A 26143-nucleotide genomic window follows, 5' to 3' on the forward strand; every position below is an offset into this window, starting at 1 on the left:
TCATTTTCTAATTGAACTAAACCTTTCTGCCTGTCACTCAAGAAGTTTGGTACAACAAGCAAAACCATACCTGTCTATACCACATGTTCTCTAAATTCTCTCTCTTCCTGGATTTTGTAATTACTAAGAAATATAAGCATTGTAAAACAATAATTTATGATGATATATTATTTTTATAAAATAAAGACGGTCTAAAAAGACGTAAATATACACTGTCTTCGGAGAAGGCAATGGCACCCCACTCCAGTACTCTTGCCTGCAAAATCCCATGGATGGAGGAGACTGGTGGGCTACAGACCATGTGGTCGCTGAGAGTCGGACACGACTGAGCGACTTCACTTTCACTTTTCACTCTTATGCATTGGAAAAGGAAATTGCAACCCACTCCAGTGTTCTTGCCTGGAGAATCCCAGGGACAGGGGAGCCTGGTGGGCTGCCATCTATGGGGTCGCACAGAGTCGGACACGACTGAAGTGACTTAGCAGCATACACTGTCTTACAGGGAATTTTATTTCTCTTTCATTAAGTGTTCTGCAATAAGAAATCCAGGACTATCGGGGCAGCTGTGTCATCTTCAATACAGATCTTCCATCTCTCCATCCATATGAGCCGGGTAGTCCTCACCACCTCCCAGACTACAGGGGATGCAGAGGAACGTTCACTCACTCCTTTTCAGATGTACAAACCGGAAACAGAACACTGAATTTCCAGGCATGACCCCTCATATCAACATTAGTTACAACATCATGCTAAACTGGAAGAGAGGATGCAAATATTTCTAGCTGTGCTGCCGTGAGTCCAGCCAAGACTCCAATTTCTATCAACTTCCCTCAGTTGTCATAAACTATAACTTCGAGAAGTTACTATACTGTCTCCCAAGCCAAGAATGCCCCCAAGTTAATTGTGGCAACTCTCAGTACAGAGACTATAAGGTAATAGAACAGTATTTTCTGTACCACACCCTACAAACAGACACACACAGACACAAACTCACAAAATACAATAGAGAAAAATATTAGATTTAACTATAGGAAGTAGTAATAGATTTATACTCTTATGAAGATTAATAGTTAAAGACATAGTTTAGAAATTTGATGCTCATGCAATGAAAGCTATTCAAGTGTTAATATGTACACACCAATTTTGAATTATACCATTCTGTGATTTGTTTTATTTTAATTCTAACAATTGAAATACATGTGTAGCATAATCTCAGTTTTGTTTTCATTTGCATTTTGATAATGACTAATGGGAGTGACTGTCCTTTATGTGATTATTTGACTTCTGCTACCTGCTTTAGTAAACTATTTAAGAGTTTTGTACATTTAGTGGACATTTAGATTACTTCCATGTCCTGGCTATTGTAAATAACAGTCCAATGAACATTGGGGTGCATGTATCTTTTTGAATTATGGTTTTCTCAGGATATATGCCCAGTAGTGGAATTCTTGGGTCAATGGCAGTTCTATATTAGTTTCTTAAGGAACCTCCATACTGGTGTGCACAGTGGCTGTATCAATTTAAGTTCCCACCAACAGTACAAGAGGGTTCCTTTTTATCTATACCCTCTCTAGCATTTCTTGTTTGTTTATTTTTTGATGATGGCCAGAGAGCTAGTGGGAACCTGTTTTAAAGCACAAGGAGCTCAACTCAATGCTCAGTGATGACCTAGATGATGGGATGTCAGGGGTCGGAGGGAGGGAACATATGTATAGATATAGCTAATTCACTTCATTATACAGTAGAAACTAGCGCAATATTAAATAGCAATGATACACCAATGAAGAAAAAAAATCTCCTACATTTGATGTTAGATTGCTTCTTTTCTTCCTGTTGGCTTTGAGAATTATTTGCATAATCTTTCTATATATTTCTAATTTGATATATACAACTTTCAAATGTTTTCCCTTTTAGCTTGTATTTTCTATTTGGGCTTCCCTAATAGTTCAGTTGGTAAAGAATCTGCCTGCAATGCAGGAGACCTCAGTTCCATTCCTGGGTGAGGAAGACTGCTGGAGAAGGGATAGGCTAACACCTTCAATATTCTTTGGTTACTCTTGTGGCTCAGCTGGTAAAGAATCCCCCTGAAGTGTGGGAGACCTGGGTTCAATCCCTGGGTTGGGAAGATCCCCTGGAGAAGGGAAAGGCTACCCACTCCAGTATTCTGGCCTGGAGAATCCCATGTACTGTATAGTCCACAGGGTCCCAAAGAGTAGGAAACAATGGACTGACTTTGACTTTCACTTTATATTTGTGAAGGCAATTGGGACAACGTACTCTTCCTTTAGAGACCTTTTATAAACATTTTGCTGACTTTATCTTGATAAAATTTTAGATGTAGGAGCTTATTAAGACTGTATGAATATTCATAACAAAAATAGATTGAAAATAAGTGCAGATCAGTACAGATACAGGTATTATTAATAATATCTCTTGAAATCATTTTTATCTTTGGGCTACTATTTCAAGTAATGATGAAGGAGTCATAGTTGTTGTGAACCAAGTTATAAGAAAATGTGCAAAGCCTGCAGGTTTAACAATGCTTTTACATGTTAGAATTATACAACAACAAAAAATAGATTACAAAATGAAATATTATTTAAAATGTATGATATTTGTCAAACAACTGCTTTCAGATCATCAAATATCTAGCTGTGGAATATCATAATTATGAAAGCCACACTCACAGAAACATACAATAGTTTTCTTTGAAATATCAGTAGGTCACTCCAGGGCCTTTCTTACTACTCTTCCCACTGACTTGTGAATATATTAAATTCTTACAAGATGCTTATGAAATGCATCTATATTCACAGGTGTCTATGTCCACAGAAGTTCAGACATCATATGAAGTTGGGTTAAATGCATGCACAGAAAAGGAAAACACACTTCCCTTGGAACATCCAAAATGTCAATTATAACATACACATTAATGGTGCCAAAACCTGACATTCAGTTCAGTTCAGTCACTCACTCGTGTCCACTCTTTGTGACCCTATGAACCGCAGCACGCCAGGCCTCCCTTGTCCATCACCAACTCCCGGATTTTACCTAAACTCATGTCCATTGAGTCGGTGATGCCATCTCATCCTCTGTTGTCCCCTTCTCCTCCTGCCCTCAATCTTTCCCAGGATCAGGGTCTTTTCCAATGAGTCAGCTCTTCACATCAGGTGGCCAAAGTATTGGAGTTTCAGCTTAAACATCAGTCCTTCCGATGAACACCCAGGACTGATCTCTTTTAGGATGGACTGGTTGGATCTCCTTGCTGTCCAAGGGACTCTCAAGAGTCTTCTCCAACACCACGGTTTAAAAGCATCAATTCTGTGCTCAGCTTTCTTTATAGTCCAGCTCTCACATCCATACATGACCACTGGAAAAACCATAGCCTTGACTAGATGGACCTTTGTTGACAAAGTAATGTCTCTGCTTTTCAACATGCTGTCTAGGTTGGAGAAGGCAATGGCAACCCACTCCAGTACTCTTGCCTGGAAAATCCCATGGACCGAGGAGGCTGGTAGGCTGCAGTCCACCGGGTCGCTAAGAGTCGGGCACGACTGAGCGACTTCACTTTCACTTTTCACTTTTATGCATTGGAGAAGGAAATGGCAACCCACTCCAATATTCTTGCCTGGAGAATCCCAGGGACAGAGGAGCTTAGTGGGCTGCCGTCTATGGGGTCTCACAGAGTCGGACACGACTGAATCAACTTAGCAGCTAGGTTAGTCATAACTTTCCTTCCAAGGAGTAAGCAAGCGTCTTTCAATTTCATGGCTGCAATCACCATCTGCAGTGATTTTGGAGCCCCAAAAAATAAAGTCTGGCACTGTTTCCACTGTTTCCCCATCTATTTCCCATGAAGTGATGGGCCAGATGCCATGATCTTTGTTTTCTGAATGTTGAGCTTTACGCCAACTTTTTCACTCTCCTCTTTCACTTTCATCAAGAGGCTCTTTAGTTCTTCTTCACTTTCTGCCATAAGCGTGGTGTCATCTAAATATCTGAGGTTATTGATATTTCTCCCGGCAATCTTGATTCCAGCTTGTGCTTCATCCTGCCCAGCGTTTCTCATGATGTACTATGCATATAAGTTAAATAAGCAGGGTGACAATATGCAGCCTTGACATACTCCTTTTCCTATTTGGAACCAGTCTGTTGTTCCATGTCCAGTTCTAACTGTTGCTTCCTGACCTGCATACAGATTTCTCAAGAGGCAGATCAAGTGGTCTGGTATTCCCATCTCTTTCAGAATTTTCCCCAGTTTATTATTCAGCTGTTAAAAATATGAAATGATTCCATTTGCAAGAACATGGATGGACCTAGAGATTGTCATACTGAGTGTGGTCAGACATAGAAAGAGAAATATCATATTATATAATTTACTTGCAGAATCTAAAAAAAAAAAAAAGTGACAGATACACACTGCTGTATTTAAAATGGATGTCCAAGAAAGACCTGCCTATTGCACAGGGAGTGCTGCTCAATGTTATGTAACAATGTAAATGCGGAATTGTTTGAAACAGAAAAGGTATATATATAATTTAATCATTTATTTTACACATGAAATGTGAACTTGGGCACAGCACTATTTCCATGGTGCTGTGATTCCTGCTTTCCTAAATTTCAGAAACAAAACTACTATTGTTTTCTCCATCTAGATCATCATCTTTGTCATCTCTATCATCATCCTAGGTTACATTAGGGACTATATATAAAAGTATATAAACATACTAAACATTTAACTAGAAGGTATATATACATATAGACACTATGATAAACCGCATAAGTAACTAAACCTAGTACATCATCTTTACAACCTAAATGGTAAAGGAAGCAAATGGACTGAGAAGTGAAACATAACCAGCTTCAAAACAGGAGCCAACATTGCCTTATATACATGTGTACAATTATAACTATAATAGCAAAAGAGCATAATTGTTAAAAGAACTTTCAGCCAACGTATTCTCTAAATGAGTTGCTGATTGTGCTTATGTGCGTGTGTGTGCTCAGTTGTATCTGACTCTTTGTGAGCACCCACCAAGCTCCTCTGTTCGTGGAATTTTACAAGCAAGAAGATTGGAGTGAGTTGCTCTTTCCTATTCCAGGGGAACTTCCTAACCCAGGGATCAAACTCGTGTCTCTTGCATCTCCTGCACTGGCAGGCAGATTTTTTACTACCGTGCCATCTGAATGGAATTGGGAGGATACCTGTTAATGATTCTATTGACAGATGCTCATTTTCCTGGTGAATATCAGTTCAAAGGTTTAAAAATTATATCACTTAGAGTAGGTTAAAAATATAGAGGATTAGGCAAGGCACACTAATGTAAATGCAATTGTGGAAGCTTTGTGTAATTCTGAAAATAACTTCTAACATTTTTTCCACATTAAAAGCACATATATTTCCCCATCCCCGTGGCGGATTCATGTTGATGTATGGCAAAACCAATACAATATTGTAAAGTAATTAGTCTCCAATTAAAATAAATAAATTTATAATAAAAAATAATAAATGCAAAAAAAGAAAATAAAAAAATAAAGTACTTGTTATCAAAAAAAGCATCTATATTTTATTTTTAAAATATGAATTAGCATAGGGGTAGTTTGGAAGGCAGTGATGAAAAAGATGAAATAATTAAAAGCAGATTATTTTGGGGCCAAAATTGCTACATAGAATATAGAAATATGTACAAAGTAAAAGTGTTGAGACAAACAGGGAGATCCTTCTATAATGTGCAGTTAGGAAAAGTACTCAGTACATGAAAATTTTTCTTTTGGTATGATGATTGAAGTAATTCCTCATGAGGGTATAGTGGGCTAAATAGAAATACTCCTAGTGTCTATTGATTCTTTGAAGTCTCTAGATTTTTTTTTTCTCATCTAAATCTCTTTTTTTTTCTTTTTTTAAAAAATATAAATTTATTTATTTTAATTGGAGGTTAATTACTTTACAATATTGTATTGGTTTTGCCATACATCAATATGAAATGAAGTCTCTAGATTTTTCCAGGGCTCTGACATAGGGCATGGTAATATGCACTTGCTCATTCACTTGTTCAATTCCTCCTTCAAATAGTCATTGTTTAACTGCTACTGGTCAGTTTCCATGCAATTGAAGCAAAAAGTGCCAACAATAAGAATGGAAAAATATAAGGAATCTTGCATGTTTTAAGGTATATTTAAGCCAAAAGTCTTAACAACTTGAATTCTGTTTTGTTTTTTCATAAAGTATGTAACGAACATTACTCTTTATTCGCAATAGAGGATTATTTAGGTATGAAATATTGAAGATCCTTTCACTAATTACCCTGCCAGGCTCCTCAGTCTATGGGGATTCTCCAGGCAAGAACACTGGAGTGGGTAGCCATTCCTTCCTCCAGGGGATCTTCCCAATCCAGGGATCGAACCCAGGTCTCCTGCATTGCAGGCAGATTCTTTACTGTCTGAGCTACCAGGGAAGCCCAATAAATATTTAAGCATCATCAATGGTGGATTATTTTAAACTATCTAAAGTATCTTATAAGCTAGAAATGGTTACGTTTTTAAGGGGAAATTATAGATATTTAAAACCTTTCTCTGATAATTGTGTGGCAAACACTTAAAACATTTATAAATATACTCATCACACTATACTTTTATTGTTTTCAGTCACTCAGTGCAGTCCAACTCTGTGTAACCCCATGCACTGCAGCATGCCAGGCTTCCCTGTCCTTCACCATCTCCTAGAGTTTGCTCAAGCTGTTGTCCATTGAGTCAGCGATGCCATTCAACCATCTTGTCCTCTGTGGTCCCCGTCTCCTCCTGCCTTCAATCTATATTTTAAGTAACAATTGTCTCAATGCTGCAATCACATGCTTGTTCCCAAGGCTGTATATCATGGGATTTAACACCAGAGTCACTATGGTGTAGAACAAGGAGAGCAGTCTGTCAGTTCCTGCAGAGTGACTGGATTTGGGCCTGAAGTAGGCAATGGCAGCAGATCAAAAATAAAAGCACAACCAACAGCTGAGAAGAGCACTTGGAGAAGGCTTTGGCTCTTCTGGCTGTTGGCAACCTCAGAATAGTGGAAATGATTTTACTGTAAGAGGCAAGTATTAACATAAAAGGCACTGCAGCACCCAGCAGAACTACTGCATAGACTGACAGTTCCTGCACAGAAGTGTCTCCGCAGGCCAGCTTCAGAATGGGGATTACGTCACAGAAATGGTTAATCTGGTTCGAATGACTGAAATGCAGAGTAAAGATCCAACACGTTTGCCCTATCTGCAATGGGATTCCACTGATCCCAGAGTCCACAGCCAGCTAGAGGCACGTCTTTGGGGTTATGACCTGGGGATAGTGCAGAGGGTCACAGACGGCCACACAGCGGTCATAGGCCATTACTGCCAGGAGGAAATACTCAGTGGTTCGAGGCTAAGGAAGAAGCACATTTGGGCAGCACAGGCCAACATAGAAATGCTTCTGTTCTGAGTCCAAAGGTTCACCAGAATCCTAGGGAAAGTGACGGACACGTAACAAATTTCCAAGGAGGAAAAATTTGCCAAGAAAAAATACATGGGTTTCTGCAGAGCTGGGTCAAGCCAAGTTATTATTATTAAGAGACTATTTCCAGTTAAGATAATGCTGCAAATTATGGAGAGCACTCCAAAGAGTAACCCTTGGAGGTTTGGAAGGTCAGAAAACCCCAGGAGAACAAATTGTATAACTGTGGATATGTTGTCTTCTGCTTTCATCTCTTCATATTTCATCTGTGGGAATGATTCAATCCGAAGTACCATTATTTCACTTTTTGACTTTTGTTTCCTTATGTATAAACAGGATTCTATGTCCTCTTATTTTTCCAATTCCCTAAAGAAACAAAACCTATTACTAATAAGACCTGTGAAACTGTAGTGAAATATATTCTTCATTAATATTAAATATATGTTTTAAAAATATATCTCTAATTTTCTTGAAGAGATCTCTAGTCTTTCCCATTCTATTGTTTTCCTCTATTTCTTTGCATTGATCACTGAGGAAGGCTTTCTTATCTCTCCTTGCTATTCTTTGGAACTCTGCATTCAAATGGTATATCTTTCCTTTTCTCCTTAGCTTTTCACTTCTCTTCTTTTTACAGCTATTTGTAAGGTCTCCTCAGACAGCCATTTTGTTTTTTGAATTTCTTTTTCTTGGGGATGGTCTTGATTCCTGTCTCCTGTACAATGTCATGAACCTCCATCCATAGATCATCAGGAACTCTATCAGACCTAGTCCCTTAAATCTATTTCTCACTTCCACTGTATAGTCATAAGGGATTTGATTTAGGTCATACCAGAATGGTCTAGTGGTTTTCCCCACTTTCCTGATTTTAAGTCTGAATTTGGTAATAAGGAGCTCATGATCTCAGCCACAGTCAGCTCCTGGTCTTATTTTTGCTGACTGTATAGAGTTTCTCCATCTTTGGCTGCAAAGAACATAATCAATCTGATTTTGGTGTTGACCATCTGGTGATGTCCATGTGTAGAGTCTTCTCTTGTGTTGTTGGAAGAGGGTGTTTGCTATGACCAGTGTGTTCTCTTGGCAAAACTCTATTAGCCTTTGCCCTGCTTCATTCTGTACGCCAAGGCCAAATTTGTCTGTTACTCTAGGTGTTTCTTGACCTCCTACTTTTGTATTCCAGTCCCCCATAATGAAAAGGACATCTTTTTTTGGGTGTTAGTTCTAGACGGTCTTGTAGTTCTTCATAGAACCATTCAACTTCAGCTTCTTCAGCATTATTGGTGGGGGAATAGACTTGGATTACTGTGATATTGAATGGTTTGCCTTCAAAATGAACAGAGATCATTCTGTCATTTTTGAGATAGCATCCAAGTACTGGATTTCAGACTCTTGTTGACTATGATGGCTACTCCGTTTCTTCTAGATATTCAGTGGTTTGTTGATGTTTACATATACTTTCAGTATGGAAATCCAAAATGTGAGGCAGTTATTAATTGATTCTTTGTTTTGTCAAGTATGGCTGTCACAGAATAATGACCCTCAAAGACACATTTTATAAGGAAGACTGAGTGCCAAAGAATTGATGCTTTTAAACTGGAGTGTTGGAGAAGACTCTTGAGAGTCCCTTGGACTGCAAGAAGATCAAACCAGTAAATCCTAAAGGAAATCAATCCTCAATACTCATTGGAGGGACTGATGCTGAAGCTAAAGCTCCAATACTTTGGCCACCTGATGCGAAGAGCCAACTCTTTAGAAAAGACCCTGATGCTGGGAACGATTGAAGGCAGGAGGACAAGGGGATGACAGAGTTCAGGATGGTTGGATGGCATCACCAATTCTATGGACATGAGTTTGAACAAGCTCCAGGAGATAGTGAAGGACAGGGAAGCCTGGCATGCTGCAGTCTGTGGACTCACAAAGAGTCAGACCCAACTGAGCGACTGAATAGCAACAACTATATACATATATATATGTGTGTGTGTGTGTGTGTGACAACCTTGTGTGTGCATGCTAAGTCACTTCAGTTGTGTCTGGTTGTGCCACCCTATGGACTGTAGATAGCCAGGCTCCTCTATCCGTGGGATTTTCCTGGCAAGAATACTGGAATGGGTTGCCATGTCCTTCTCCAAGATATCTTCCCAATTCAGGGATCAAACTCACGTCTCCTGCAGCTCCTGCACCTCAGTCAGATTCTTTACCACTGAGCCACTGGGGAAGGCCATATATGACAAACTTAATCATTCTAAATATAATTAGTTCAACGAATCCACCTAGAAAAGTTCTCATCTGTGTTGTTGCATGCACATACACAAACTCTTTTTATCTATGTATCTATCATCTATCTAAATGCTTTAAACACAAAATATAAATGCACATATATAAATATGTATATGTTTTTTGTGTAAAGCTTATTATAGCAAAGCACAATCATCTTTCTTTTTGAAATTTCAACATCATCTCTCTAAAAGTTTGTTTCATAATTTATATTTTTTCCAACTCTTCCCTTAGACCATATGTTCACTTTCTCTTTATCTTCTAATTCTATTATTCTATTTCCATATATGTTCTCTGTACTAATTATATGGTAGTGAAATAAGCTTACACGCTTTCATGTCACAGCTAAAGAAATAGTTTATCAATAAGGTTACATATACCAATACACTATTCCAAGAAACAATTATTCATATGATACCTATATAAATATAAATATACAGATACCTTTCAAAGAAGGAAAGAAAGAGAAGATGTCTACCATTACTCCCCGAATATTCTTTTCCAGCAAAGAATCCATAGCTATTAATACAATCCAGATGCACAATGAAGACATATTCACTTTTCACTTTCCCCTAATCAGTCTACTAATCTTGGAAAGACTTTGCACATGTTACTGACCTTCCCATCCTTCGTTGTCAGTTGACTTCGGTCCACAAAAGCAATATTATCCTAAAGTACACACATAGACACACACAGACAAGCATGTGTACCTACATAAATGAATATCTGTTTTTGTGTTTCTAAATAATAAAATTGTGTGTGCTTAGTTTATCAGAATTATAAGTGACTTATTCTGGGAATAGTACAATGCAAAGTAGTAGCAAAAGATTATCTTGCTAATAAAGATATTTAATTTTTGTTTATTTTTTTAATTTAAATTTATTTATTTTAATAGGAGGCTAATTACTTTACAATATTGTATTGGTATTTATAATTTACAAAGCATTGGTAGTATTTGCACACATTCACTGTGTTTGAAAAACAAGTGATACAGATACAGATTTTTGGCAAGCTATTACCATTGAATGTGGTAACTAGTTTAGATATGGTTTGTTAGTTGCCAAACCAAAGTGAAAATAATTTCTGAAGCTGTCCACTGACATTTTTAGCTTGTAAAACTTCAGTATCTACCCAAAAATGTCATAATGCTCCAAGATGTCACTCTTATTTACCCTTCTCTATAAAAGGAGAGAGATCCAGTCACATTCGTTTGATATATCAATATTTTTAAATGTTGTCCCCCCCCCATTAGTTATCTCTTCTCTCTAAAAATGTTTTTTTTTTTTTTTTAATTAGGCAGGAGGGAGAGAAAAAAGAGAGGATTTCTTAATTTCTGTCTCAATCTTTTCAACATATGGATAGTTTCAGGATTTATCCAATTTCTGCCTAGAAATTTTCCTGGAATTTTGATGTTGCTGTTATTATAGTTCTCTTTCTTTTAACCTCCTGTATTCAATCGCTTCCATTAGATTTTAGTAGGTTATGATGGCTGTATTATCTGAGAATCTTAGTGATTCATTGTTTGTTTGGTTCTCAATAAGAGTTGGTTTTTCCTTCTTCACTGCATTATCAGAATTGGTCACATGTCATCTGGTTGCTTTCTTCCAAGGAGAAAGTGGTACTGCACCTCCCTATCCATCTGGAAATAGCCAGCTCCATGTAAATGTGAACAAAACTGACAAATATTTTTATGGGAATAAACTTTAAAAGCAACGGTTCAAGCTTCATCATATTTTTTAACTTTGAGTAATGGAGACAGGTCATATTTCTGCAATGACCTGTTGCTTGTCTATATGAAGGATTATTATATACACATGGAATTTTGAAAAATATGTAACTACAGAAATAGCACACACAACTAATAATTGAGATTTTCCTTGTTCAGAATGAATACAAATTTATTGTTTGTTATTTTGATTACCTGAATAGCACAAGTTTATTGTAATTAACTGCACAATTTCAATAAAACAAAGGGAAAAACAGAATGATTTACTCTGTGATTTCCATAATTAACAACGATGATTATTTTTGTATTGACCATTTCTAATATGTGTATATATGTAAGGTTTAAGGTGTACAATACTTGTGCTTTTATCAGATCAGATCAGATTAGATCAGTCACTCAGTCGTGTCTGACTCTTTGCGACCCCATGAACCGCAGCATGCCAGGCCTCCCTGTCCATCACCAACTCCTGGAGTTCACTCAGACTCATGTCCATCAAGTCAGTGATGCCATCCAGCCATCTCATCCTCTGTCGTTCCTTTCTCCTCTTGCCCCCAATCCCTCCCTGCATCAGAGTCTTTTCCAATGAGTCAACTCTTCGCATGAGGTGGCCAAAGTACTGGAGTTTCAGCTTTAGCATCATTCCTTCCAAAGAAATCCCGGGGCTGGTCTCCTTCAGAATGGACTGGTTGGATCTCCTTGCAGTCCAAGGGACTCTCAAGAGTCTTCTCCAATACCACAGTTCAAAAGCATCAGTTCTTCAGCTCTCAGCCTTCTTCACAGTCCAACTCTCACATCCATACATGACCACAGGAAAAACCATAGCCTTGACTAGATGAACCTTTGTTGGCAAACTAATGTCTCTGCTTTTGAATATGCTATCTAAGTTGGTCATAACTTTCCTTCCTAGGAGTAAGTGTCTTTTAATTTCATGGCTACAGTCACCATCTGCAGTGGTTTTGGAGCCCAGAAAAATAAAGTCTGACACTGTTTCCACTGTTTCCCCATCTTGGAAGATACTTTTACAAAAATTTAAATCCTTTCCCTTTTCCCCTAACTTTCCTAACCCCACTATCATCTCTAGGAAAATATATTAAAAAACCATGACTTATGAATATTCCCATCAATTTTTCCAAGCTCATCTTATTATATGTAAAGATTTCAATAATATCTTTTGTTTTATCAACTCAACAAATCATATTATGAATTTAATCTGATATATGCCTAATAATTACTAATATCATTATACAACATCATTTATTAAACTACATTCCTAATGAGAGGTACTTTTCACTCTAAGAAATTCTTTCTCTGTAGAATAATTGCTAGGCCAAACTATACATAATATTTTAATTAAAGTCCATTACTAAATTAGTTTAAAAAATTTCTGTGACAACTCTTGGAACTGGATAATATGCTTTCCAATAAGTGACATAACTGAGTCTGTATTACAGCTGGTCATATTATAGCAATTGTTGTCTGAAGTTCTTAATACAAGAGAACATTTCACAACAAGGTTATAGAATTCCTAAGCAAATATTGCTATTTGTTGACCCATACATAACTGTATAACTCTAGACAAAAAGGTTTCTCAGTGTTACAAGTAATTTTTATTTTGGTAATAACTACCAATTTATAGGCAGATAAATTGAGTTTAAGATAAATATCTATTGAAAATTTATAACACATATATAAGAAATCAAGTTCTGAAATACAAGTCACTTTTTCAATGAACTAAGGTGTTTGCTTGGCCATTGTCTCAGTGCCATCATGACATCCTTGTTCCTTAGACTGTATATCATGGGGTTAAACACAGGTGTCACAATCGTGTAGAAGAGGGAAAGCACTTTGTCAGTTCCTGCTGAGCCTTGGGTCTTGGGTCTTAAATATGTGACAAGGCCTGATCCGAAGAACAATGCCACAACCATAAGATGAGAGGAGCAGGTGGAAAAGGCTTTGCCCCGACTTGTGGCTGATGGCAATTTAAGGACTGTGGAGATGATTTTGCCGTAGGAGACAAGTATCAGCAGAAATGGAACCAAAACAAACAGCGCAGCAACTGTGAAGACCAACATTTCATTCAGAAAAGTGTCCCCACAGGCCAGCTTGAGTATGGGAGGGATGTCACAGAAGAAGTGGTTCAGGAGGTTGGAACCACAAAAGGGCAGAGAGAAAATCTGGCATGTCTGGCCTATTTGGATTGGGATTCCACTGATCCAGGAGCCAGCCACTAGCTGGATACACACCTTGTAGTTCATGACTAGGGGATATTGCAGAGGGCTACAAATGGCCGCGTAGCGGTCATAGGCCATCACGGCCAGAAGGAAGCACTCGGTGGCCCCAAGTGTAAGAATGAAGCACATTTGTGTGGCACAAGCAACTAGAGAAATCGTTCTTCTTTGTGTCCAAAGACTCGTGAGCATTCTGGGGAGTGTAACAGACACGTAGCAGATTTCCAAAAGGGAAAAATTGCCAAGGAAAAAATACATGGGGGTCTGGAGACCAGGGTCTAGTTTTGTTATCAGAAATATGATGCCATTGCCCATCAAGATAATTATATAGATGAGTAAGAACAGTCCAAATAAAAACCTCTGGAGATGAGGAACATCAGCAAAGTCCAGAAGAACAAATTCCATCAATTTACTGAGATTACCTTCTGGTGCTTTTTCTTGGTGTTCCATCTGTGAGAAAGGGTAAATGTATTATCTGCTTTTTATTTTTACCATCAGGGATCAGTGTCTGTTTTATAAATTGTATCAGGATATCCAGGTTGATTTTCATGATCAGTGCAATTGTTTCTAATTTAAGAATTGCATTATTTCTGCTTTCCCCTTTCTCAGTTTATAATCCATGTGTTATCACCATACACTCTCCCTTGAAATATCTTTTAGGGCATTCTTTCCGAATACAGTCCAAAGTCAAAAAAGTTAGAGTGTTAGTCATTCAGTCGTGTCTGACTCTCTGATCTCATGGATTGTAGCCCACCAGGCTCCTCTGTCCATGGGATTTCCTAGGCAAGAATACTAGAGTGGGTTGTCATTCCCTTCTCCAGGGGATATTACCAACCGAGGGATCAAACCCAGATCTCCTGCATTGCAGGCAGATTCTTTATCATCTGAGCCACCAGGGAAGCCCCAAATGCCCTGATCAGCACAGACATTAGACAAACGGAGTTATTGAAGATAGACCCACAGTGTTGCTATGTGATCTCAGTTTTAAATACTTACATTATTTTGTGGCCATGTTTCACAGTTTGTGGGATCTTAGTACACCAACCAGAGATTGAACCTCAGGCTCACAGCAGTGAAAGTACAGAGTCCTAATCACTGGACTGCTAGGGAATTCCCTCAGATATTTACATTTTTTGACAATTTTATTGCATTTCTCTATGACTTTACATACTTCAGTAGAACTATTAATATAACAGAAATTATCTTCCTTATATATTTTCAGCTACATATTTCAAGTCTTCATTTCCCTCCCATCACTTGACGATCTTGATCATATGTGTTCTTATATACAATTCACATTTTTAGGCAGTTTACAAAAAATATGAGAGACTTTTATTTTATTGTACATAGGGGAATAGAATACACATATTTCAGTAAGATGCTATGTGGGGGCTATCAGAGGGTTTTATTTTGGAAAAGTTGTGTGGGAATAGATACAGAGAGAGACAATTAAGAGGGTCACTGTGGGAAAAGAGGGGTCAGCTGGAATACGTTCACTAGCTGTGTGAGATACTTTCTGTCATGCTTTACCCTGTGTTCTGTGTGCATCTCTGATGTCTTTGTTGTTCCTCAAAAAATAATAATAATAATTCAGATAACAGTTTCTAAACTCACTTTTCTTGAGCTAGGATATTGAGATTTAGCAATGATGGATACATTGCTCATTTGCACATTGGTTTTGTGATTGCAAATCAGTGCCTATTGTTTAAATCATACTTAAGTTTGAATTCTAACTCTGTTATTTATCATCTATTATATTAAGTAATTGTTTAAATTTTCTGTTTGCTTCTTTATTTGAGATAATTAAATATGATTTTATTGATAAAATTACCTATTACTTTTAATATGTTTATGTATAAGTCACGGTCCTATAATTATAATTATTAATACGGTATAATGTTCTTAAATCTTTAGTTGCCAGGGTTGTACCACACTCCCTAGAAAAATCGTTTTTGGTAGAGTTATTGAGTTACTCATTGATGATTACTTTTTTCCATTTTTTCCTTTCATCAGAGCCAGGAGTGGGATATGGTCTTACCTAAATAAGGAATGAGACTCCTCTAGTACAGAATCTAAGAGCACACACTCAGTTTCAGGGCTGATTCTGCATCGCCCCATTGTTAAAGTGACTGCCTCCTTAAATATTACACTCCAGGCATCACTTGACTCAACATGAGTCCCAGCCCTGCTTCTCATTTCCCCACCCTTTACGTTTCAAGTTTTTCCATGCAAGCATAGTCTAAATATAGTGTCATGGACAAAAAATACAATCCTGACAAGATAGCCTGCAATTGAATCATGGCTTCACTTGCCAGCTGTGTGACAATGCGAATTGCTTAATCTCTCTGTGCCACAGTTCACTTGGCTGGAAAACTGACTTAACAGTTGTACCAACAGTTAGGATTGCAACATGAATTAATTCATTTGATACAATAAAGCAACTTAAAGTTGTTTTGGCATTCATAGAAAGTCTATTTGAAAGCTAGCTATTATTGTTTTTATTAAAAGCTAAATTTTATTCTTCTAAATTTCACTCTCTGCTTTAACAGTAAAAAAAGCTGCTCTCTAGTTCACCTTGGCTTGGTATCACATGGTTAATGTGGGGATGAAATAAGATACTAAAGCAATCATCACAGTATTATAAAAACCCCAGACTCTTAGATGTGACTTCTCCATGAATTCTCTGCCAATAATTTGATAACATTATCACCTCCACTCTGTAGAGCTAACAGGGAGAGCCCTCATGACTTGGTAGCACACAATGTTGCAATTTGGCTCATCCCTTTCATATGCCGCTTTTCTTTCCCACTGACATTCCATGATCTAGGATCTAAGCACTGAGACCTAGGAAAATAGTTATTGCATGATCTAGGAACATAGTCCTAGTTTTCCTGCTGGAAGCAATATAGATCTTAGAAAATGTGTGTTTACTTAATATAGTGTTCATTATTTGATTATGAAATTGAGTAAAGAAACAGACACTTTTAATTTAAAATTGTCAATCTTAAAAGAGAGGAAAAATATACAAAAGAATAGAATTGCAATCTTTATCATTTTTATGAACAGAAGCATTTAGTATTTCACTCATTACCTGAATAAAATTATTTCCAGTGCTATATAAAATATAATTTTTAATTGTACAGGTGTGGCATTTTGATGATGAAATCTTGTATAACATGAAATAGGTAAGATTTGAGTTTGAATTTCATAAGAGTAAAACAAGGTATATTTCAAGTATGTTTGTATATTTGATAAAAATTGGTAACTCAATCCTTGAAAATAATTTAAACACATTGTTGAAACTAAAGCTATCTTTATTATTTTATAAATCCTGAATTCTATAATTTTTTTTCAAAATAATTGTTCTTTGAATTCCAATGGTTAAAACTTTATTTTATGTATTACTTTATTTTAAATCTCTTATTATAATATCAAATTGAATAGACATATGTAACCATTTTTGTTACAATATAAGGGCTCAAATGAGGTTTTCTTTAATATTATCTATACCTAGACTTAAGCTATTACATTATTTGACATTTCAAAGTGACTTAATACCATCATTTATTATAATTATTTGATGTTAAATTATATTTAATAGAATAAGAAATATATAGAAGTTGCTTTAATGAACAAAAATATTTGCTACCATGTGTAAAATTAATAATTTACATATTAAAAACCTTTGTACATGATTAATTTTAAATTTAAAATAAGAATTAAGCCTTACTATCATTTTCATATTTACCTTTCTTACTTGAAATGTTGCTGATTTTTCTCACTAGAGAGGCTTTGAATTTTTACTGTAAGTGGAATTACTTGTTTCCTCAAAGTAATTCAACTGGCCTTTAAATATTCTATTCTTTCTAAACATAAAGTGCTCTTAAATAAAAGTAGTTATCTCTACCCAAGAGATCTCTGCCACCTGGCACATTTAAATTTCTAATTAAAATCATCACGTGTTGAATTCTCTGATTTGTTGTATTTTTTTTTTTTTAATTTTCCCCAGAAAGCTATCACTCTACTCAGAATATTTTTTCCTTCAGCCTCTCTAGGGAATAGAGGACATCGTGCATTTTATTTCTCAGATATGAACAGGGTGCTAAGTAATATTATCTGTGGGCTCCCCAGGTGCTACAGTTAGTAAACAATTGGTCTGTCAATGCAAGAGATGCAAGAGACACAGGTTTGATCCCTGGCTCATGAAATTCACGTGGAGTAGGAAATGACAACCCACTCCAGAATCCTTGCCTGGAGAATTCCATGGACAGAAGAGTCTGGTAGGCTACAGAGTCGGATATGACTGAACACACACACGCACACACACACACACACACACAATATTATTTGGGTCGGTCAAATAGACACGGATCCAATTCTTACCTTAACTGTTATGAATGCATTATGCCGAGCCTCTGTATGATATGTTCCTTGAGTCTTAGTTAGAGGACAGATCTGTGTAGTAGTTATAATACATATTCTGATGGCAAATATTTTTATGTGCAAAATTAGTGTGTTATTGATTTCTTAAGCAACCTGAGATTTAGCTGATGAATGTATTAAACATACATCAAAATTTAAAAATTTAACCCAAGGTTAATCGTAGTAGGAGAAAATTTTTCCTCTTTTGCAGCCTACCACCAATTTTCCCCAAATTTATTTTACATCTTCAAGATGTGAATACTTTCAGCCTCTGCTGCTAAGTCACTTCAGTCATGTCCGACTCTGTGCGACCCCATAGACGGCAGCCCACCAGGCTCCCCTGTCCCTGGGATTCTCCAGGCAAGAACACTGGAGTGGGTTGCCATTTCCTTCTCCAATGCATGAAAGTGAAAAGTGAAAGTGAAGTCGCTCAGTCATGTCCGACCCTCAGCGACCCCATGGACTGCAGCGTTCCAGGCTCCTCCATCCACGGGATTTTGCAGGCAAGAGTACTGGAGTGGGGTGCCATTGCCTTCTCCACTTTCAGCCTCTAGTTACAATAAAATGAGAATCTGGAATAAGTCCAGCTGAGATTATGGGAAAGATGCTAAGCAAAATTTTGTGAGTTATACGTTTCAAATGTGGAGAAATTTCTCCAACATAAAAATTGTTTAAAAATCTTGGCTCAGAGACAGTTTCTTATGACCCCCCAAATTGGATGTTGTTTCCTATTACTTAGTAAACAGTGATTTCTTAAGGTTTATGATTAGGAAGAGAAAATATTTACAAGAGAGGGAACACGTAGAGTAATGTGACAGTGGGAATGATTTGGAAGGTTAATTCAAAAGTATCAGGAGCCTTGTGGCAAAGATCATGAGTAGTGGGCGGTGGGACAGGCTTCTCATGGGGACCAGATGTGACAAAGGACAGAAAGGGAGTGAGAGGCCAGCCAGGCCTGAGCTCCTGCAGGGGCTCATCCAAGAAATAGCTAGTGCTGGAAAGGAGTTATAAGACCCGTTGATCAGCAGAGTGCAATATTATGCATGGGCTTCCCAGGTGGCTCAGTGGTAAAAAATCTGCCTATCAAGGTAGGGGAGGCCAGGGGAGCCTGACGGGCTATTGTCCACGGACTCACAAAGAGTCTGATGCAGCTGAGCAACTGAGCACAGCACAGCACAGTATTATGCATAAATAAAGAAGCCTTCTGCTGGAATAGAATAGAAATTCCAGAAAAGGCTCAAATATACGTCAAAATTTGTCATTGACTAAAAATAGCCTACCAAATTGGTAAAGCCTGGACGTTTAAAATAACTGTCTTCGGACAACTGGGCACCCTTAGAAGGAAAAAAAAAATACAGTATATGTATTTTTGATAACTATCCCACAGCAGAATAGACTCCAAATGATACATTTTAGAGTGAAATGATTAAAGTATTCTAAGAAATGGGTTTTATAATTTTGGAGTAAGGAAAGTTTAACTCATTAAAATTTAGAATGCAGGACACACACATACACAAAACTCTGTAAAAATAAATGTTTCTAGATGCTAAAAAGTAGCAAGCTCCATTAAGTATCAAATATAATTAATATAACAGAAAAAATTGTTACAACTGATTTCAAATAAAGTGCTCTTGGCTCCTTCTTTAATACAGAAGATAAGTACAAAGTATAAATTTTAAAAATGGGTAAAACAGATGAATTAACAATTCACAGAAGAAAATTATTCTTTCAACATACAGACAACAACTCCATTTGTAAAAAAAAAAATAAGTAAATTGTAATCTGAACAATGATACAGTATTAAAAAATTTGAGACATTTTCCTATGGGTTGTGTATGTGTGGAGAGGAATATCCAATTGACCAACAGCACAACGGTGCTCACCCTCTGAATTAATCAGTAAGCATGCGCACATACTAAGATATGCAGTAACATTACAACAAATTTGTGGCTTGAAAATGTGTGAATATTTTATGATTTAATAAGCCTTGATTTTGATATTGTCATCTATTCTTTTTTCTCCCATAGTTATATGTACCTTTAAAATATGTTCTATAATTTATCAAACATTTCTAGTGCCTGAAACTAGACTGGCTTGTTGTGACCCAGTGCCTCTTAACCACAAATGAAAGTTATTTTTTGTTGTTGTTGTTTTAGAGATTGGAAAATTAAACTTGGCTTTAAGTATGTCCTTTTATAAAGATGTTTTATTTTTCAAAGCAATTCAGTGGCCTCACCAGTCTTGAATCGTATTTTTGTTGTTTGATTACTACTTTTTTTTTATAATAAAAGGTGATTCATTTTTCTGAATTAGTTTCAGAAAAAAATAGAAGCATAGCCAAAAATAAGAAAGAGTATTATGCTTTTTTCCATGATAGAATGTGCTCATTAAATAAAATTTAAGAAATAGAGGGAATCATGTATATACATATGACAAATGATGTTCTAGATATGGCTTTTTAGCTTAACAAAAAGGATATGTACAGTATGATTCTGATTTGGTTTGCTTAAAAATATGCTTAATCCATGCTGTATAGAATTACATTTTTTTCATTTCTAGAACTCCTTGGTTTTCCTCTGTGTGAAATTATCATAATTACATGCAATTCTAGTTTGATAAAGATTTGACATAATGAATGATGCGAAATGAGCATTCTCAGATGTGTCCCTTGGCACACATGTGCACACATTTCTTCTGGTACGTGGCTAAGGGTAAGCTTTTCTTGATGAAGGCAGGCTATGTGGTAATATGGTGCACCATTCACACATCAGCATCGGGGAGAGCTTTCATTACTCCACACCCCTTACATATGTGATAGGGCGAGTCTTTTTGTTTGTTTGATTTCGTCCTCGTAATGAATGTGTCATAGATTTCATTTGGTTTTAACCTGGTTTTAATTTGCATTTACTGGTTGCTAATGAGTTATTTTCTTCTTTTTTCTGGGCATTTAGATTATTCTCTTTTGAAATGCATCTTTAAGTCTGCTGTCAATTCTTCTCCTGAATTTTTGATGCTTTTGATTTAGAGCACTTCTTTAACAATAGTGTATTAAACCTTTTATATTGAAAAATTTCACTTGGGATAGCAGCATTTCTTGGTCCAGGAAGTTCAACTGATTAATGTTTACATTATGACTAATAATTTTATCAAAAACACTTTTCTCTCACCAACGTCATGAAGTTAATAAACATTATCTTGGAAAAGACTCATTGTTATGCATTTTTACTTAAGTTTACAAATTATCTGAGATTACATTTTAAAATAAATTTTGTGAAGTGAGGTTCAAGCTCTCTCTTTTTGTACCATTATATATATTTAAATTAATATAATTTATTAAAAGACCATCTTTCCTACATTTTCTGCTGTATGAACTTTTGCTTATTCAAGTGTTCCCATGTTCTATAGTCAGTCAACAAGTATCCTCTAAAGCTTTCCATATGCAGTATCTTTGCTAGCTGAAATCTTTTGGTTTTAAGTAAATTATAACAATATAGACGGAGGCAAACTAGAATATACATTATGAATTTTGGATAAAAATATTGGGAGGCCAATTGCTAGATAAAATATACTATATTGTTTTAGTATTTTGGCCACCTGATGCACAGAGCCAACTCAATGTAAAAGACCCTGATGTTAGTAAAGATGAAGTCAAAAAGGAGAAGGAGACAGCAGAGGAGGAGGTGGTTGGATATTAATAGTGTCGCTGACTCAATGGACACGAATCTGAGCAAATTCTGAGACATAGTGGAGGACCGAGGAGCCTGGCATGCTATGGTCCATGAAGACACAAAGAGTTGGACATGAATTGCCAACTGAACAACAACAACAAATCAAATAAGAAGTGAATTTTTCCTGACAGAGACTAGTCCATTAAATATGAGATCAGCAAAAAATTAATTTCCTATAAATACAAACACTAGGGAGATAATCCTGATATCAGAAACTCAAGCATAAAATGGCAGGATCATGAGGACAATCAATTTATACTAATGCAGGAAGCAAAATTCCAAATAATGTCTGATTAAGACAACACCAGAACTAAGTAGGGAAAAAGATCACTAGCTCAAAGCAGTGGATAAGACATTAAACATTAAGGCAGTAATTTTCTCAAGGCTACTGTGACAGCTTTATTCCTCAGAGTATATATAATGGGATTAAACATCGGGGTAACATGGTTTAGAAAGAAGAGAGAAAAAAATCTTTCCTGTAAAAGTATTTGGAATCATGTCATAAATATGTAATGGTTCTGGGCCCACAAAATAAAGGCACAGCCATGGGGCTTCCCAGGTGGCTCTCATGGTAAAGAACCTACCTGCCAATGCAGGAGATGTAAGAGACGCAGGTTTGATCCCTGGGTAGGGAAGATCCCCTGGAGAAGGCACAGCAACCCATTCCAGGGTTCTTGCCTGGAGAATCCCGTGGACAGAGGAGCCTGGTGGGCTACGGTCTACAAAGTTGCAGAGTCGGACAATACCGAAGCAACTTAGCGCACACGCGTGATGTGAGGTGTACAGGTGGAGAAAACTTTGGCTCATTCCACTGCTGATAGCAAACATAGGAAGGAGAAGTGATTTTACTGTGGGAGCCAAGTGTCAGCTGAAAGGGATCATGACAAATGGTGCACTCATGGTGCAACCATAGCGACCGACACTTCATTCAGAAAAACATCACCGCAGCCCAGCTTGTAGTGAGATCCACAGCAGGACAGAGGGAACATCTGGCAGGTTTGCCTTATCCTGACTGTAACACCACTGATTCAAGAGCCAAGAGTCACTAGTGGAATACAGGGCTCCCGGTTTATAACTAGAGGACGTTGTGAAAGTTACAGGTGGCCACATAGCAGTCATGGGCCATAACTGTCAAGACCAAGTATTCTATGTTGCCAAGAATAGAAATAAAAGATATCTTTGTAGTGCATGCAAAAATATATATATATATATATATATTCTAATTTGAGTGGATATTCTATAAAGAGGGACAGATACATAACAGATTTCCAGGAAGGAAAAGTTAACTGAGGAAAAGACACATGGGAATTTGAGAGCCTGGTCAGCTCTGATTATGGGAATATTGATGTTGCTTCTCACCAGGATAATCACATAAAAAAGAAAATATTACAAAAAGAAACACTCAGACATTGGGAATACAGAAGAATCCCCAAAGAACTAATGTTATCGCTGAAGTGAGATATGCTTCTGGGTTGTGTGTGTGTTTCATGTTTTCTCTGCAAAAAGAGTGAAATCAGTCATTTTTCTATTTTTGTATAGCTATATATAAATATATATCTGTCACTGTTCAGTCTTCCAGGCGTGTCCAGCTCTTCACATCCCTGTGGACTGCAGCACTCCAGGCCACCCTGTCTCTCACCGTCTCCTGGAGTTTGACTAAGTTCATCCATTGCATCCGTGATGCCATCCAGCCATCTCATCTTCTGATGCCCTCTCCTTCTACCTTCAATCTTTCCCAGCATCACAGTCTTTTCTAATGAGTTGGCTGTTTGAATCAGGTGGCCAAAGTATTGGAACTTCAGCTTCAGCATCAGTCCTTCTAACGAATATTGAAATCTATATGTTTATATTATATAAAATATATAATATACATATGCAAAAGTGTCTATGTACATATACATCTATTTCATAATCTTAAATTTATCTCTATTTGTAACTATTATTAAAGCTATCTTAGTCCTTTTTTAAAAAGAAATTATCAAAATTATATATTCTGATTCTGTTTAGTTCACAAAAAATGTGTTATTTATTTCAAATATCAAAGATTATTTGGCTGATATTAAAGTTACCCTGTTAGCTACTAAATAGTCTGTAAAATATTGGGAGGCAATAAGAAAAAAATATGTGCAGTAATTTTCTTCCATATGTATTTTTTATTTTCTGAATAAAATTTATGATTTTTGTGATGTGCACATTATTCTCTTCATAATAAATCCATACCCAAAAAGTATAAATAAATAAGTCACGCATGATCTCAACTCCCTTCACTTTGAAGAAGCCCATTCTCTCTTCTAATACACATCCAGATACTGAGGACATATATACACACCAACTAGAAAGATGCACATGTGAAATGTTATATGAATATATGGATGCTATCTCCTTTTGTTTTACAAAAATAGAGTTATATTTTATACACATATTTATGTACTTATTGCATGTCTGAAAAGCTTTGGATTTCTTCACTGGCGTGGCTCTAAAACATTGTCTTGAGAGGCTATGCAGCATCACATGGTAAACGGACGCCTGTGTCTACTATGTTCCAACTGAAAACAGTTTCCCTTTGCTTTGCTAGTATTGTCTTTTGCAGTATTAAAAAAGCTTTTAACAAACATCTTGGACAAGCACAGGTAGCCATCATTCTTGGACAAATATTGTTATAGGGTTTCATTGATATAGGTTTTAAAGTTATAAAGAAATCCTCCTCCCTCCTCCCTCCCCGTACCATCCCTCTGGGTCTTCCCAGTGCACCAGCCCCAAGCATCCAGTATCGTGCATTGAACCTGGACTGGCGACTCGTTTCATATATGATATTATACCAGGATGGGAAACACGTGTATGCCTGTGGCGGATTCATGTTGATATATGGCAAAACCAATACAATATTGTAAAGTTAAAAAATAAAATAAAATGACAAAAATGACAAAAAAAAGAAATCCTACATTTTTAAAAAATTACTGTTCCTAAAAGATACAGAATTTATTCCAGATGATTAGAATAAAAATACCATAATAAAAAGACTGCTTACATAGTGTCTTTGTACACTAGATCTTTTGTAGATCTATTGTAACAAATTATCACACATTGGGTGGTTTAAGTAACAGAAGTTGACTTTCTCACATCTTTACAAGCCAGTGTCCCAAATCACAGTGCTGGCAAGGTTTCCCTCCACAGGCTCTGGAGGGATAGTCACGCCTCACCTCTTTCGGCTTCCGGTGGTCCCTGGCCTCCTTCGCTTCGTGGCTGTGGCATGTGTCACTCCTGTTGCTTCCTGCATCTTCACGTGATATTCTTCTATGTGTCGCTGCATCTCTAGTCTTCACTTAATCTCTCTTCCCCCCCTTACAAACTAAGAATACTGATCATAGGATATAGTGCCCTTTCCTTGAATTAAAATTATCTTATTTGAAAGTCCTTAACTGAATTACATCTGCAAAGGCTTTTATTTTCCTCATAAGTTCAGGTTTGCAGGTTATAACCTGAAATATATTTAGAGGGATCAACATTCAACCCAATGCCGTTTATAGTTTAAATTCCCAATATTCCTAATACTAAGGAGATGCCACAAAAGCAAAACATGAAGCTACAAGCAGGAGGAAATGGTGTCACTAGAGAAGAGTCAGCATTGAGATAACAAAGGATCCTTTCAGGGTTTGTACTCTGAAAGGGATATGGACAGTTGCAAAACAGAGAAAGAAGGAAAAAATGCCAGAAAATACTAAAACTCTGCTACTCCCACCAACTTGGATGTGGTTCCTGCTTTCTTATCGTTTAAATCCAATCCTAAGTACAGAAAAGGACAGTGAATATGTCTGAAGAAATGGGAAGTTTCAAGCAAATTTCTTACAGGGCATGACCCTGATCATTAATTATATAGTAGTTAACTATCATTTTATTGCTCAGGAAATCTCTTAACTCACCCTTTCCTAATAAGAGGGAAAATGGGTCTTCAGAATAGATCATTGCCATGGAGATAATGTGTGCTTTAATAACCCAGAAACCCTTAACTCTTTGACACTAAAGTCCTTTCACATAATGTGAGATGGCAGAGGTGATATTAAATATAATTTCATCAGATCAGATCAGGTCAGATCAGTTGCTGAGTCATGTCCGACTCTTTGCGACCCCATGAATCGCAGCACGCCAGGCCTCCCTGTCCATCACCAACTCCCGGACTTCACTGAGACTCACGTCCATTGAGTCAGTGATGCCATCCAGCCATCTCATCCTCTGTCATCCCCTTCTCCTCCTGCCCCCAATCCCTCAAAGGAACATAGAAATAATACAAA

At 36.9% G+C, this 26143-nt stretch overlaps 1 protein-coding gene and 1 pseudogene across 1 annotated transcript; both read right to left on the reverse strand.

The window, feature by feature from the left end:
• Positions 1-6809: 6809 nt before the first annotated feature.
• Positions 6810-7766, reverse strand: LOC147358620 (olfactory receptor 10AG1-like; annotated as a pseudogene).
• A 5425-nt stretch (positions 7767-13191) lies between these two features.
• On the reverse strand, positions 13192-14405 carry LOC147358621 (olfactory receptor 10AG1-like). The gene has a single exon (XM_086342086.1). It carries the CDS (start codon positions 14152-14154, stop codon positions 13192-13194), a length of 963 nt encoding a protein of 320 aa, XP_086198212.1. The 5' UTR covers positions 14155-14405.
• Positions 14406-26143: the final 11738 nt, after the last annotated feature.

This window comes from Bos grunniens, chromosome 15 (assembly GCF_055505025.1).
Source record: "Bos grunniens cultivar Pamir isolate PY7600 chromosome 15, Bosgru_T2T1.0, whole genome shotgun sequence".
In the NCBI taxonomy this organism is placed as follows: Eukaryota; Metazoa; Chordata; class Mammalia; order Artiodactyla; family Bovidae; genus Bos; species Bos grunniens.